Here is a 13,507-nt window from a genome sequence, read left to right as displayed (position 1 = left end):
TTTTCCTTGTGCCCTGTGCTTCTGGGGATAGGCTGCAGGCTTGCCACAGCCCAGCATTAGATAGCCCAGCATTAGATAGCCCAGCATTAGATAGCCCATTGTGAAAAAATGGATGGATGGCTGGCTGGCTGGCTGGCTGGCTGGATGGATGGATGGATGGATAGATGGATGGATGGATGGGGAGTAAGAATGTGCAAGGCAGTGTGAGGATTTCATTAGCTTGTGCATCGTGACACTTCGCTTTATGACTTATCATTTTTGTAAGGCACGTCAGATAAAAGCACTGGCTAGCAAAATATATCAAGACTCGTGTCGCAGTTTTTCTGCATCTTCAAAAGGCCACTTTAAATGACAAGGAGCAGGTTTCTGAGATTATGAACCTGTTGCCATGGATGCATAAGTATGCGAGCATAAGAGGGCCAATCAGCAGCAACTATGGGCTGCATTTCCATGGACTATGTCTCTTACCATTTGCGCAGAATCATGGTGAGTAGAGCATCAGGGCCCATCTGGACCAGCAGCGACAGGCCTTCCTGGAGCTCCTCTTCCAGGTCCCTCTCATTGCTGGTGTGACTCAGACCATATTCTGCCTCCTGGAATCGGTAAAACTGGCATTCTCTGTCATGGAAGTTCAACTCCTGTTTCACTGAAGTGAGAGGAGCGGTTGTGTTAAAAAATAAACATTCACATTTACGTTGATTTAATTAAACGTCATGTGCTGAAGCAGCAGCACTGCGACCCCAAGCTGGTGTGCTTACCGTGAACGACAATTCCTTCATCGACCAGCACCTGCCAGATTCCCACTGCCTGGTTGCGTGAATGGACAGAGCCGCCTTGGGTCATCAGCCAATCCACAAGCTCCTTTCCTGTGGAGCATTGTCTGTAAGACGAGAGAAGTGAAGAATGTGAACATACAGAACATGGCTAAAGTAGAGGAGTCCATTACTGGCCCTCTGGGGAGGTTAACTGTGGAGCAGGATGGGAATTAGTGCAAAAACATGATGTTAACATGAAGATCATGAGAACAGACATTGAAAGGAACCTAAAGGAAGAACGGAATGCATGAAATATCGATAATCTTTTCCACAGTGAGAGTTGCATGACCATAATCACCAAGGCTTCATGACTGATGTGGATCCTATGTCTGGTGTTGCTTGGTATTTCAATCTTTTGAATGTTCTAGCCACAACAGCAAAACATTTCACATGTTGAGAAAGATGCAGCTACGTCCTCAGTGAAGGGTAACTGAGGTTCTGCAGAATAATTGTCCTCCACAGGATTCTCAAGTACATGCGTATTTTTAATAGCAGCAGAAACGTGAAGGCCCAAAGTGAGAATCACAGGAACGTACACCGGGGGCGCTGTTCTGTGATGTGTAGCCCTTAGTACCTGCGAGTCTGTGAGAGTCGGTAAGTCTGGAGGTTCCACAATGACTGCGGACACATCTCTCTAGTTTGGCGTGGCTTAGGTTATTGAAGTGAAACATTTCATCACTGCCCTGATGGTCTCGATCACATGGGAATGGTCACACCTTCCAGGGTGTGATGGTGAAATGCATACAGAGCTGATTTTCCCAATAAGTAGTTAAGCCAGATACATATGGCCAAAAATATGTGGCCATCTATATTAATTAGAGGAATTGCCTAATCAAACAACACCCATTGCTGACACAGTGTATATTTATGCACACAATCTCCTGCAGCAAACATTAGCAGCAGAGTGGGTGGTTGTATAGAAGAGCTTAGTGACTTTCCACCTTTACACTTGGCACCAGTATAGGATGCCATCCTTCCAACAAGCCAGTTCGCTACATTTCTGCCCTGTTAGAGCTGCTCTGGTCAACCGCAAGGGAAGTGGTCGGTCACACAAAGGCACAGAAAAGGACCAGATCACCCAGCATCAATACCCAACCTGGATGGCAGCACATCCCACCAGCAGTGTCCTAACACCTAATGAAAGCTTTCCCTTAGAGTAGAGGCTATTATAGCAACAATGGGCTGACTAACCTCATATTAATTCCCTTGGTTTCGGAATGAGATGCTGGACAAGCTGGTATCCTCATACTTTTGGCCATATAGTGCATATCTTCTACAAACCTTGAAACTACACAGACGTCAGTGCCTTTCTGGAACTTTGAGGGGACTTATCTATGATTGATTTTAAGTCTCTATTTAAGGACCAGCTGACGTATTGCTGGAAATATTATTTTTTCCAACATCATCACTGAGCACCGCTCTTATCTTAGTTCCCACTGAAATTTCTAGAAATACTCCACTCCACACAAAACCATCAATCATCAAAGAAAACCATTCATATACGGCTAGTCGTGGGTGAAAAACTACAAATAACCACAGTAAAACCCCAATATAACCAGAATATAAAATTATACAGAAACCTAGACAAAGAACTGCAGAATGCATTTATGATGGAACAAACAGCTACAGTACCTGTAGTTCTTGAGGTGATACTTCCTGTCTCTGATCAGAGCAGGACTACGCTCTATCAAAGCGTTACAAACTGCCCTGCCTGCCTTCAGTATACGATCTGAAAGGAACTGAGAGGGAGAGAGAAGAGAAACAGGCAGTTATTTACAAAGAGAGATCGAAAGAAACACAAATGATGAGAACGATATGCTTTGTTTGACAACAAGTCACACAGGAAATCCCACCTTGTTCTGCATTAAAATGTCTGAATGAGATCAATCAGAATGTTTATAGAGAAATGGATGGCCATTCAACACCAAAGTACAAGAATAACAGACCTTTGTGAACTTTTCAGAATATTTGGACAGATAATTGTTTCACCATCAAGTCAGTTCTGTCCAATTCACCTACAGGAAGAGTAACAGGCGCAAGAGGATACTGCATCGCCACAGTGCTGGGTGACACACTGAGCAGCGGGCGATACACTGAGAGGCAGGTGATACACTGAGCAGTGGGTGACACACTGAGCAGTGGGTGATACACTGAGCATTGGGTGACACACCGAGTGACGGGTGATACACTGAGCAGCGGGTGATATACTGAACATTGGGTGATACACTGAGCATTGCGTGACACACCGAGTGACGGGTGATAAACTGAGCAGCGGGTGATACACTGAACATTGGGTGATACACTGAGCAGTGGGTGATACACTGAGCAGCGGGTGATACACTGAGCATTGGGTGATACACGGAGCAGTGGGTGATACACTGAGCATTGGGTGACACACCGAGTGACGGGTGATACACTGAGCAGCGGGTGATACACTGAACATTGGGTGACACACTGAGCAGTGGGTGATACACTGAGCATTGGGTGACACACCGAGTGACGGGTGATACACTGAGCAGCGGGTGATACACTGAGCATTGGGTGACACACTGAGCAGTGGGTGATACACTGAGCATTGGGTGACACACCGAGTAACGGGTGATACACTGAGCAGCGGGTGATACACTGAACATTGGGTGATACACTGAGCAGTGGGTGACACACTAAGCGGTGGGTGATACACTGAGTGATAGGTGATGCACTGAGCAGCAGGTGATACACTGAACATTGGGTGACACACTGAGCAGTGGGTGATACACTGAACATTGGGTGACACACTGAGCAGTGGGTGATACACTGAGCGATGGGTGATACATTGAGCAGTAGGTGACACACTAAGCGGTGGGTGACACACTGAGCATTGGGTGACACACTGAGCATTGGGTGATATACTGAGCAGCGGGTGACACACGGAGCATTGGGTGATATACTGAGCGGCGGGTGATACACTGAGCATTGGGTGATATACTGAGCGGCGGGTGATACACTGAGCATTTGGTGATATACTGAGTGGCGGGTGATGCACTGAGCGACGGGTGACACACTGAGCGACGGGTGACACACTGAGCATTGGGTGACACACTGAGCGACGGGTGATACACTGAGCATTGGGTGATACACTGAGCAGCGGGTGATACACTGAGCAGCGGGTGATACACTGAGCATTGGGTGATACACTGAGCATTAGGTGATACACTGAGCATTGGGTGATACACTGAGCGGCAGGTGATACACTGAGCATTGGGTGACACAAAGAGCTGTAGTGATGTCATTTTTGTCACCAAAGGTTTGGTGCTGACACTGCGCTGGGGGGCCATGCGCGAGGGTGCGTACCACTCGAAAACTGAAACAACGCAGACGGCCCATTCAGTAACTCGTCTTGGTCGTTCATTGGCCAGTGGAAAAGTACCAGGAAGTCACAAAGTAGTCGGACCAAAGATTATATATAAACACCTTTTCTGTGATCAGAATGATAACAAAAATGGGTAGCAGATTTGAAAAACGGTTGGCTATTGAAGTCCAGAAATACCGGTATTTATAAGATTTATATGATTATAAAGACTCCCAAATCGTTGCAAACTAAAATAAAATAAGTCTGTAACTTCAACACCATATGTTCTGGTACACTGTGAGTACATAATGCAAATAATTACTTTTAATATACTATTTGTATCAAACTTCATAAACAAGCCGCTTTGCTCTGCAGTGCCACCCCAGGCCTGGCATCAAAGTACATCCAGGAAAGTGGATGGTACTGCATTACGGCGCCCGCACCCACAGTAAGCATGAACCAGCCTTCTCTCTAGCCGACCCCCTCCCTCCCTCCCTCCCTCCCTCCCAGACTTACTACAAGCTTCTATGCTTGGCTTGGGAGTTTACTGGTAACTCGCAAAGCTGTTTATTTCCATTCACCACATCCACCAGCAAAGCGTTACAGTGGTATAGTGGTTAGCACATCTGCCCTGATCTGCAGTCGGACCCCTTCCTGTTTCTGAAGCCCTATCAGCCTCACTTATACAGTACGTTGCTTCGGACAATAGTGGCATCTAAATCAGTGTTTCGCAACCCAGTCCTTGGGGATTCCCGGACAGTCCACGTTTTTCCTCCCTCCCAACTCCCAGTCAATCAGGAACACCGAATACCTGGTACAGGTGCGCTGGGAGCTGAGAGGAAGCAAAAACGTGGACTGTCCGGGGTTCCCCAAGGACTGGGTTGGGAAACACTGATCTAAATAAATGTTTCCCAAAGGAGCTTTGGGATTCACACCAGGTGTTACAAAAAAAAAAAAAACCTATACACTATCTGATCTTGTCCCTCTCATGCCCCAAAGAGATAAACAAGCCCCAAGGCAACTTTTCCTTCTTTTACAGAAAAACCTCATACATCTTCTATATGTCTTATAAAGATTATAGAAGCAAGGCCCAAGCCACTGTGCTCCTTGTAAAAGCATGTCTGTGAAAAACACACATAAACTGAGTGCTGACATTCGCTTGCATTCCCCATTTTTCCCACCATTCTGCATGTCGTACGGAGAGGCAGCTATAAACACAAGCCCGTTTTCGCTGAACCACAGTCATCGCCGCTGACTCCATTCCTTCCATCATGCCACCACTCTCACGGTGTCCGTCAGCGCTGTGCAAAATTATTCGACACCCTGTAATGAACTGCTCTGCTCTTTAGACTACTAGGAAAAACTGGAGCGTTGTAAAGGCCAAATCGGTTCATTCGAGTTCATTTTCCCAGACAGAAGCAGGCTGCTTACAGAGGGTGTAGACGGAAACTGCATCTTTAATGAAGTCTCCCGTCTCCTCGGTCAGCCTCTGTGCGCCTTTTTCTAAAGCTCCATGCAGTTTATAGATGCGTCATAAGCCCATGCTGAATATGACACGATGACGTCGGGAATCATAAGGGTCGGCCGGTCTCCCATTTTGCGTGCCCAGACCCTGTCACTGTACCCTTGCAGCAGTCCCCTAGCTGTCTACCTTCTTGCCGTCTTGGACCACACCATCTGGCTGCGCAGAGGTCAGGGCTACTTCCATCATCGCCATGGGAACAGCCCGAGGCGTTCTCAGGAGCACTCTCCCGAGAACCGACAGTGACACGTCCCGCGGGCCAGGCGGTGCCAAACAGCGCTGGCCCAAAAGGAGCATCTCGCCTCGTCTAACGCATCTAATAATGAACTCTGATGAATTACACCACAGGCAGGGTTGTCAACAGAAAAACAAAAGGAGCTTTTCTGCTGGCAAGAAGCTTTCAGTTTCACATTTGGGTGAGATGAGGCCAAGCAGCCTTTTAGGTGAGCTTTATAGAACATAAGCTCCCTCCACCACTGAGATGAAGGAAGGGTTCCTCGTTCATTCCACCAAAATCAGCCTTCCCTGTCGTTTAAGCACGCGTTTTGACAGGTTGCTGTGAATTAAAGCAGCGTTTTCCAATCCGGTCCTTGGGGGACCCTCCGAGCTCCCTGCCAGACAGTCCACAATTTGTGGCAAAAATTTGTGTCTCTGGGTCCTCGAGCACCGGATTGGGAAAAGCTGAATTATAGACATGGTCATCCAGAGCGTGGGATGCTCAGAATGAGCTCATCACAGGGATTGTCTAAAAAGCTTGTTTAATCCCCGTCAAATGTATAAACTCTTTTTCCACTTGCACAGTCTCCAAATTTGGCCATGAATTTCTGTGATGAACGACACTGGGCCAGAGTCGCCAAGATCTTGGATTTTTTTTTAGTACTTCTATTTCTGGCCACGAGTCTGAATCACCTGCATTTGCTGCTTAACATTAACTCCTAAGCATGAGAACAGAGGGGGCGTGGCTTATGCTGTGGTTTAGGTGATGCTGTGGTTGGGCGATAATCGTGGGCCGTGAGTGGGGGGGGGGGTTTCCATTATGCACGGAGAGTCAATAAAAACCAGACAAGTGGAATAATGATCACTGTTGTTTCAAATGCTAGCATTTTTAAATGCAGTCTTGTAGCCAAGAAATAAGAAGAAATAAACATGGTTCACTGAGCTTCTCTACAAAGGGTGCATGCTCTGTGGCACAGCAACCTTCCCACGGGACCCGGAAAGTTCCACACCGAGTTTCACATCAGATGAATGGTTGGGGTGGACTAAAAAAAAAAAAGTCACATAACTGTAAGCATCCAAATATTTTTATTACGTATTAAATGGCGTGGGAGACACTTACACAGGGTAAATTGCTTATTTGCAGCCAATGGGTTTTATACTGACTCTTTGGATAAAAGCACCAGTTCAGCCTGTACTGTAAGTATGGCAATAAAGAACACCACAGTAATGTCCCAGTATTTAAACATTCAACCCGCTGTTTGCAAGTCCAATTACTTAACCGCCATTTTAAAAGGCCGCCCAGCTCCACAACCTTTTTAATCTGGGAGCAAAGAGCTTCCTGCTGCTCTGGGACAGTCAGCTGCACGCTGAAGCCCTGCTCTGATCTCAGTGGTGAGAAGGATCTCAGGTCTTAAAAGACAGTGTTATTCTTTATATCTTACTGTCAATTTCATGCAAGCAAAACTAAACTGCATTTCCTATTAATACAGTGAAGGTGCTCAAATAGAATAAACACATTTATTTCATTGTATTTAGGCTCCAGACCCCATGTGACCCTGAAAATGGATGGATGGATGGATGGATTTAACTGTATCGAGATGAAATTACTTGATAGTTGTGAACATGTGTCAAAAGTCCACTTTTAAAAATGAACAAACAACCATTAGATTTCAGAGGGCAGGTGTAAGATGAAACATTAAGCTTTAACTACAACACAAAAGAGCCCCGATATGAAGCTGCTTTCCCCCTCTGAGCCACACCGGTCCTCTGGCCTTCACTGGCTCCTCCAAAAAGCACAGCGGCATGCAGGAAACAAAACACTGCAAAAGTAAAGTGCATTCCAGGGCCAACTGCAAGCAAATTAAATTTACTCCTTCAGTGCACCACCCCCCCCCCGACATGTGAAAAAGAGTCAGAGTTTAAATCACTGTAGTCCCCCCCCCTTCTGTTCTCACAGGTCATACCCATAAAAGCAGCTTTATAAAAAATGGCCTGTTTCATTGGGACCTCATTTTATGAGCAGGGCTGTGGAGTCGGAGTCGGAGTCCTGGAGTCGGAGACAATTTTGGGTACCTGGAGTCGGAGTCGGAGTCGGCAAAAAGTTAACCGACTCCGGCTCCTACTAAATTTAAATGGGAATTAAAAAAGTAAGTTGAAATGTCCCAATTCACAAACAGTCATAATGAACTACTTCTCTGCTGTAAGAATAAAGCCCAGTGCATGCAGTGCATAATGTTACCACAAAACGAATATGTCAAGTAACCATGAAGCATGCTTTTCATTGACTGTATGCGTCACTATATGGGATGTAATGCACAGGTAAGGTGCGGCACCGCTTTCCATTGTGTCGTGTTCCACTGTTACAGGGAACTGTGAACCTAGCCTAAAGCCCCCCATACATTTACAGATGCACTGCCGACTTTTCGGCCGTTCAACGAGTCATCACGCGTCAAACGCCTGAAAAATCATCTGGTGTGTTCTCAGCTCCGTCGGCTCCCCTTCGCTATGCGCTAGTGAAAACCTTGTTTTCATTGTCTTGTCTTTAATCTGGCATTATAGTAGAGTGTTGGCTTCCTAGCCAGTAGTTCTGTGGTGAAATGACATGTATGTTGCTTTCCTTTCCTTCAATGGATGTAGAAAATACATTAGCATAGTATATACATACAGAGGAGTCGGAGTCGGGGAGTCAGAGTCGGAGTCGGAGTCGGAAGATTTAGAATCTGAGGAGTCGGAGTCGGAGTCGGAGCATTTATCTACCGACTCCACAGCCCTGTTTATGAGAGAAGTTGTTTGATAAAAGTGCAAGCGGGGCATCACCGGGGCAGCTGCCCGCGCATGTGCAGCACGTGTGGGGGCGGGCGTGGGCACATCACGAGGTTTCGGCCGTGAGCGTCAGAGGGCATGCTAGTTAGCAGCCGGGCCAGCAGCGTACGCCTTCCTCAGTGAACGTGGCCTTACTCTCCACCCTCTTGGACCTTCTTATCAAGGCGAAGCTTATTCCTCCAGGGAGACTGTTGAACTAGCAGAGATAACGTAGCAGGGTAAAGCGCTGCAGGGTATTTTTCTCGTCTGAGGACACCAGAGTGCCCTCTAGACGTCTTGCAACTGACCCTGTGCTAACCTGGCCTGCCAGAAATGAGCTTTTAAAACATGCAAAAGCAGCTGTGAAGGATATATAAAAAAAAAACAGGCACGGCAATTACAGAGAGTGCAAACTCAAGCACAGGGAGCCAACAGTCCGTAATAAACAAGTAAAAAAAAAACACACGGTCTGTGAGCTGGGGAAGCCACACAGCTTGGAGTCAGTCCTCGCTTCCCACAAAACACTGGGATTCCAGTAGTGAGTTATGTTGCCGGTCTCTCTTTCCTGTCCAGATCTATAACACAAGAGGCATTGTGCATATCCAAACATGTCTAGGCGTATTACCTTTATAACACTTCTTTTAAGAAAGGGAAGAGGAGACATACAAATTTAATGAGAGAGCTGATGAGCAAGTCATTTCTAGGCAGAATTCTAGATCCCAAAGTCGTAAAACAGAAATCTGTGTGGCAGCACCAAACACACAGCATGTTAGCGTGTGAAGCCATAGGAGCAAAAACATCAGCTCTTGGTTTCTAAGCCACCACAACCAGTATTTTAAAAAGAAGGGTGAGAAGTTTAAGATTTAACTTTATTTGACATAATAAAAAAACATGTGGATTCTTTTAAGCAAGTATCCATTTTGACTGACTATCAAATTGAAGTGTTTAAGTTACAGCTAAGTCAAATGTCTTCACCTGAGTTTGTCAAGCCACTGTCATGGCCTAGCTATTGAAAATATCAGGAGCTAAGTCAAGTTTACCAGGGGTTTAACGTTTTTTTTGTTGTTGTTTTTGAAGGAATAATGGCATCAGGGCTAAAGAGCTGAGAGTTTTAATCCACAGCATCAGTGCAACCACGAAAAACCTTCAGGCTGCGTCCTCTCATCACGAGAACACACTGAAACATCTTTTGTCCCTGCTATACAAATCCAGGTCTGTTATAGCAGTTGTGGATTCAGGGGAGAAGGGGTGGATTGATTTGTGAACGGGGTCCTGGGATAGGCTAAAGTAAGTTTGACTCAAGTGAGGCTTGTTTACTTAAAATTTCAATCCCAAAAGTCCACAGGTCTTCCAGATATCAGCTCCAGTGTAAAGATACCTGTAAATAGCTATGAGTCACCAAAGTGCAGATACATTAACCTTCCTATAAAGCTTATGCCTAACATTCCATAACCCCTAATCACCCTCCCCCTTTATTCTATGGGAGGAGCTTCTTCTTCTCTCAGAAGCCACTTCTGCCAACTGAGGCTATCTGTGTATCCAGCGGGAGACGTCATACCTGCTTCATGGTGTCTTGCGCTTCCAAGGTTTCTGGCAGTGGTGTCTGCAGGGAGGGAAGAGAGAGCGAGAGACAGAGATTTACAGCATCACTGTAAAGATTCACACCCGGCGTCTGATCACCAAAGCACAACCTGTAACCTGACAAATCCATCAGCCCAGTCACACGCGTCGCCACACTCAGTCTGGTCATTCTTAATGCGATATGCCCTTATTCTTCTGCTTCCATGCTCGGTCTGAAAGCACATAGCCTTAATCCATGAAATTTGAATTGAATTTACCTCCAAGGAATTTGCTTAGAACAAGCTCAACTGGCTGTCACAGCCCACACTGCAAATATAAATCCTGCCAGGTAAGTCCAGGTCGGCTGCTATTGTAAATTTTGAAATGATGTATGCGGCCAAACATTGTCGGTTAAGACACAGTAGGTGCATGTATGCTTCAGCTCTGTGTCACCTTCAGGCTCTGATGGTATGAAGGATCTGCTAACAATGCAATGCTAACATTACAATGATCTGTTTCCTCTTGCACGTCACGTCTCCAAACGGGTTCCCTTTTCAAAACAAGGGTGCGTCCACTGCCGACCCACTAGTAGAAAAGAATATCACAACAGAATACTTGGAATTCCCCGCAAGCACAACCGATACGGACAGATTGATCAGGGTAAGTCAATGTTCTGGAAGAGGAAAGAAGCTGCACTTTATTCCCATGTGGAAAGCAAGGCTCACAGCAAAGGAAAAAAAAACAAAGAGGTTGAATCAATAAAATGAATTTGAGTAACCTATAGGTAACTAGAACACACAAGCATTTAAGATGCATGAAGCAAACAAGAAGTCCTTCAGAGGGGTGACCAATCACAGCCGCTGCTGCTGTTTGTGAACAGCAGGCTGGTTTGAGACTAGAGACCAAATTCTGCTACTTGATGATCTAGCTTGGAGGCCCAGCCTTATCATGGAGCACATGAACCATTTCGATCTGATGCGTGGTGACAAGTCCTGCCCGCCCATCTCACAGGAGCGTGAACCGTGTGATCTCTCCATCTGATGGCTCCACTTCTTTTCCCAGTGTAGCTTCTTAACACAAAAAAATTTGTGATCCAGTGGCACCTCGTCTGTTTATTTTTCCCGGCGACCCGCCGCATGACATCGGCTCATGACAACTTATATAACAGCTTTCTTTCAGACAAGGAAGGTTCCTGTGTGAAGCATGGACGACTTACTTTAACAAACCCAAAAGTTCATGCAAAGTTTTTATAGTTACAGACACTCAAAGTAAAAGGAGCACAATGATCTGACACACAAGTAGCTTCTGCGCAGTGAAAGCTGGCTCTTGGAGTGTCAATTGTCTGGGCTCTCATTGAACAATCAAACAACATATTTCACTGGCTGAATACTAAGCAGTCTCCTCCGCATCCTCCACCTGGTTTGGCTTTTTAAAGAGATGAGCGTTCCTTTGGAAAAGCAGTGGGGTGACATGTGCTGGGAAAGGCTTTGTTAAGCAGCTCCACAGTAGTCTGCCGGCTGCATTCTTGCAGCTGCGACACTCTCCACACCCTCCTGCTCTGTTGACATAGTAAACTGCACTGAGGAAACCATGCAACTGGCTCCGTCGTATGCTGTCCTACAGGGAGATTACCCTGGATTGTTTGACACCTGTAATAAAAAAGCTCCTTACTTCCCCAACAGGCACGGTCTCAGGGCTGTCTGATCCTCAGTCACCCAGCTGAGGATATCGCATCACAGCACAAACACACTCAGTACTCCATCCACATCCATCTCTGAATGTAAAATATTAAGTCCTGTTTTTTCTCCAGGAGGAAGTCTCAGGCACACAATGTTCACCCTGACCTACGTTATTCCTTTTTTCCCCTTTCAACATCACACGCTGCTACTGGACAACAGAATGGAATGTGACTTCGCCCCTGTGCTCCAGAAATGGATTGTTTCAGCTCACTTCCGTCGACCCTAGTCTCGTATGTTGCACACACAATCCTTGGGTGGTGAGAGAACGTGCAGACATCAAGACTACAAAGGATGTGCCGTTGGTGCCAGAATGACGTCACGGTTCCAGCCTCAGCACCACGGAGAATTTACCGGAAATCCTTCAAACAGAACAGCGGTGGCATCCAAAGACGTTCTTCCCCTTTCTCTCGGTTTAAGTGCTTGACTTCAGCCTGGATGTTGAATCTGCCGTTGAGTGCTGTGAGAGGTTCCTATTGAGATTGATTCGTTCCACGCCACTTTGGCTGAATCTCTTAAAGAAACAGACAACAGGACCAGACAAAGCTGCCACATGAATGGTGTATGCCTTTATCTAGGCTGCCACAAGGTGTTTGCATGGTGATGCACCTGATCAGCCTACAGTATCTGTCACCTACCATCCTCTCTGTCTTCCGAATGGGTCGTGGCAAATCATTTGGATTTTGCTAGAAAGGAGTTCTCATGTGGATAGGTTATAATGCTATGCCTACACTCCTATTACAATCTACAAAGCATCTGTTTTCTCTGCACAAACACAAGATGTCATTTTCATATGTACTTTTCCTATTATCCTAACCCAGCTGAGGATTCTGTTTCGGCCTGATAACATGCCAGGATATCTTCTGCTAATTTGTTTGTTATCTGCTCAGAGGAATGCAGCCTATATGTCACACACCATCACACCATTAAAAACTGGCATTAAAGCACCCCCCCCCCCCCCCCACACACACACACACACACAGAGAAAGCATTCCGCTTTATAATGTGTATTCAAAAGAAAAATCCAGGACTCTGAAGTCAGCTTATGGTTTACTACTTATTGTGAAAAAACAATGTGCTATTAATAACTTAAAATTGAACATCAATAGCTGCATAATGTTACTTTCCGCCCTCCCACTCCCACACTAAGACAATAGCCCACACGGCCGCTTTTTTCATGCAGCACGGGCCAGAGCACAGGCTATGGCCCCCAGTATTTTAAGCCTCAGTACTTTAGCCCCGATGCCATTCTTCCTTCAAAAACAAACAAAAGAAAAGTCAAGTCCCAGGTAAACTTGACGTAGCCCCTGATCTTTTCAATTGCTAAAACTCCCCTGGGGTGACCTTACAGGACTGACGTAGCCAAGCTCAGCCCTGCAGACCGTCCGCTCACCATCCAAGCACATTATTAAACAATTCAATGGACAATTACAGCCAAGATTATTCACGACCGAAAAAATGAGTAAAATTCATTTACGAAGCGCATCTGTAACATAAAAAAAAAAAAACGCAAACTGCAGAAATC

The 13,507-nt window shown here is 45.9% G+C and overlaps 1 protein-coding gene across 6 annotated transcripts in view; it reads right to left on the bottom strand.

Annotated features, from left to right (window-relative positions):
- rapgef3 (Rap guanine nucleotide exchange factor (GEF) 3) overlaps positions 1–13,507 on the bottom strand; it is a 32,475-nt gene that overhangs the window by 12,141 nt on the left and 6,827 nt on the right. For 4 of the 6 annotated variants that reach the window (XM_023805023.2, XM_023805025.2, XM_023805021.2 and 1 more), the window contains 4 exons: positions 10,245–10,289; positions 2,448–2,554; positions 759–880; positions 469–646 (listed from right to left, as the gene is read on the bottom strand). In XM_023805023.2, coding sequence (XP_023660791.2) covers positions 469–646; positions 759–880; positions 2,448–2,554; positions 10,245–10,289 — 452 coding nt within the window. Of the gene's footprint in view, positions 1–468; positions 647–758; positions 881–2,447; positions 2,555–10,244; positions 10,290–12,336; positions 12,497–13,507 lie in introns of all 6 variants that reach the window. The other 2 variants (XM_023805024.2, XM_023805026.2) reach the window with 2 other exon arrangements.

The sequence above is a fragment of the Paramormyrops kingsleyae genome, chromosome 6 (assembly GCF_048594095.1).
Source record: "Paramormyrops kingsleyae isolate MSU_618 chromosome 6, PKINGS_0.4, whole genome shotgun sequence".
In the NCBI taxonomy this organism is placed as follows: Eukaryota; Metazoa; Chordata; class Actinopteri; order Osteoglossiformes; family Mormyridae; genus Paramormyrops; species Paramormyrops kingsleyae.
Note: the sequence above shows the minus strand (reverse complement) of the source record. Positions and strands in the feature narration are given on the sequence as shown.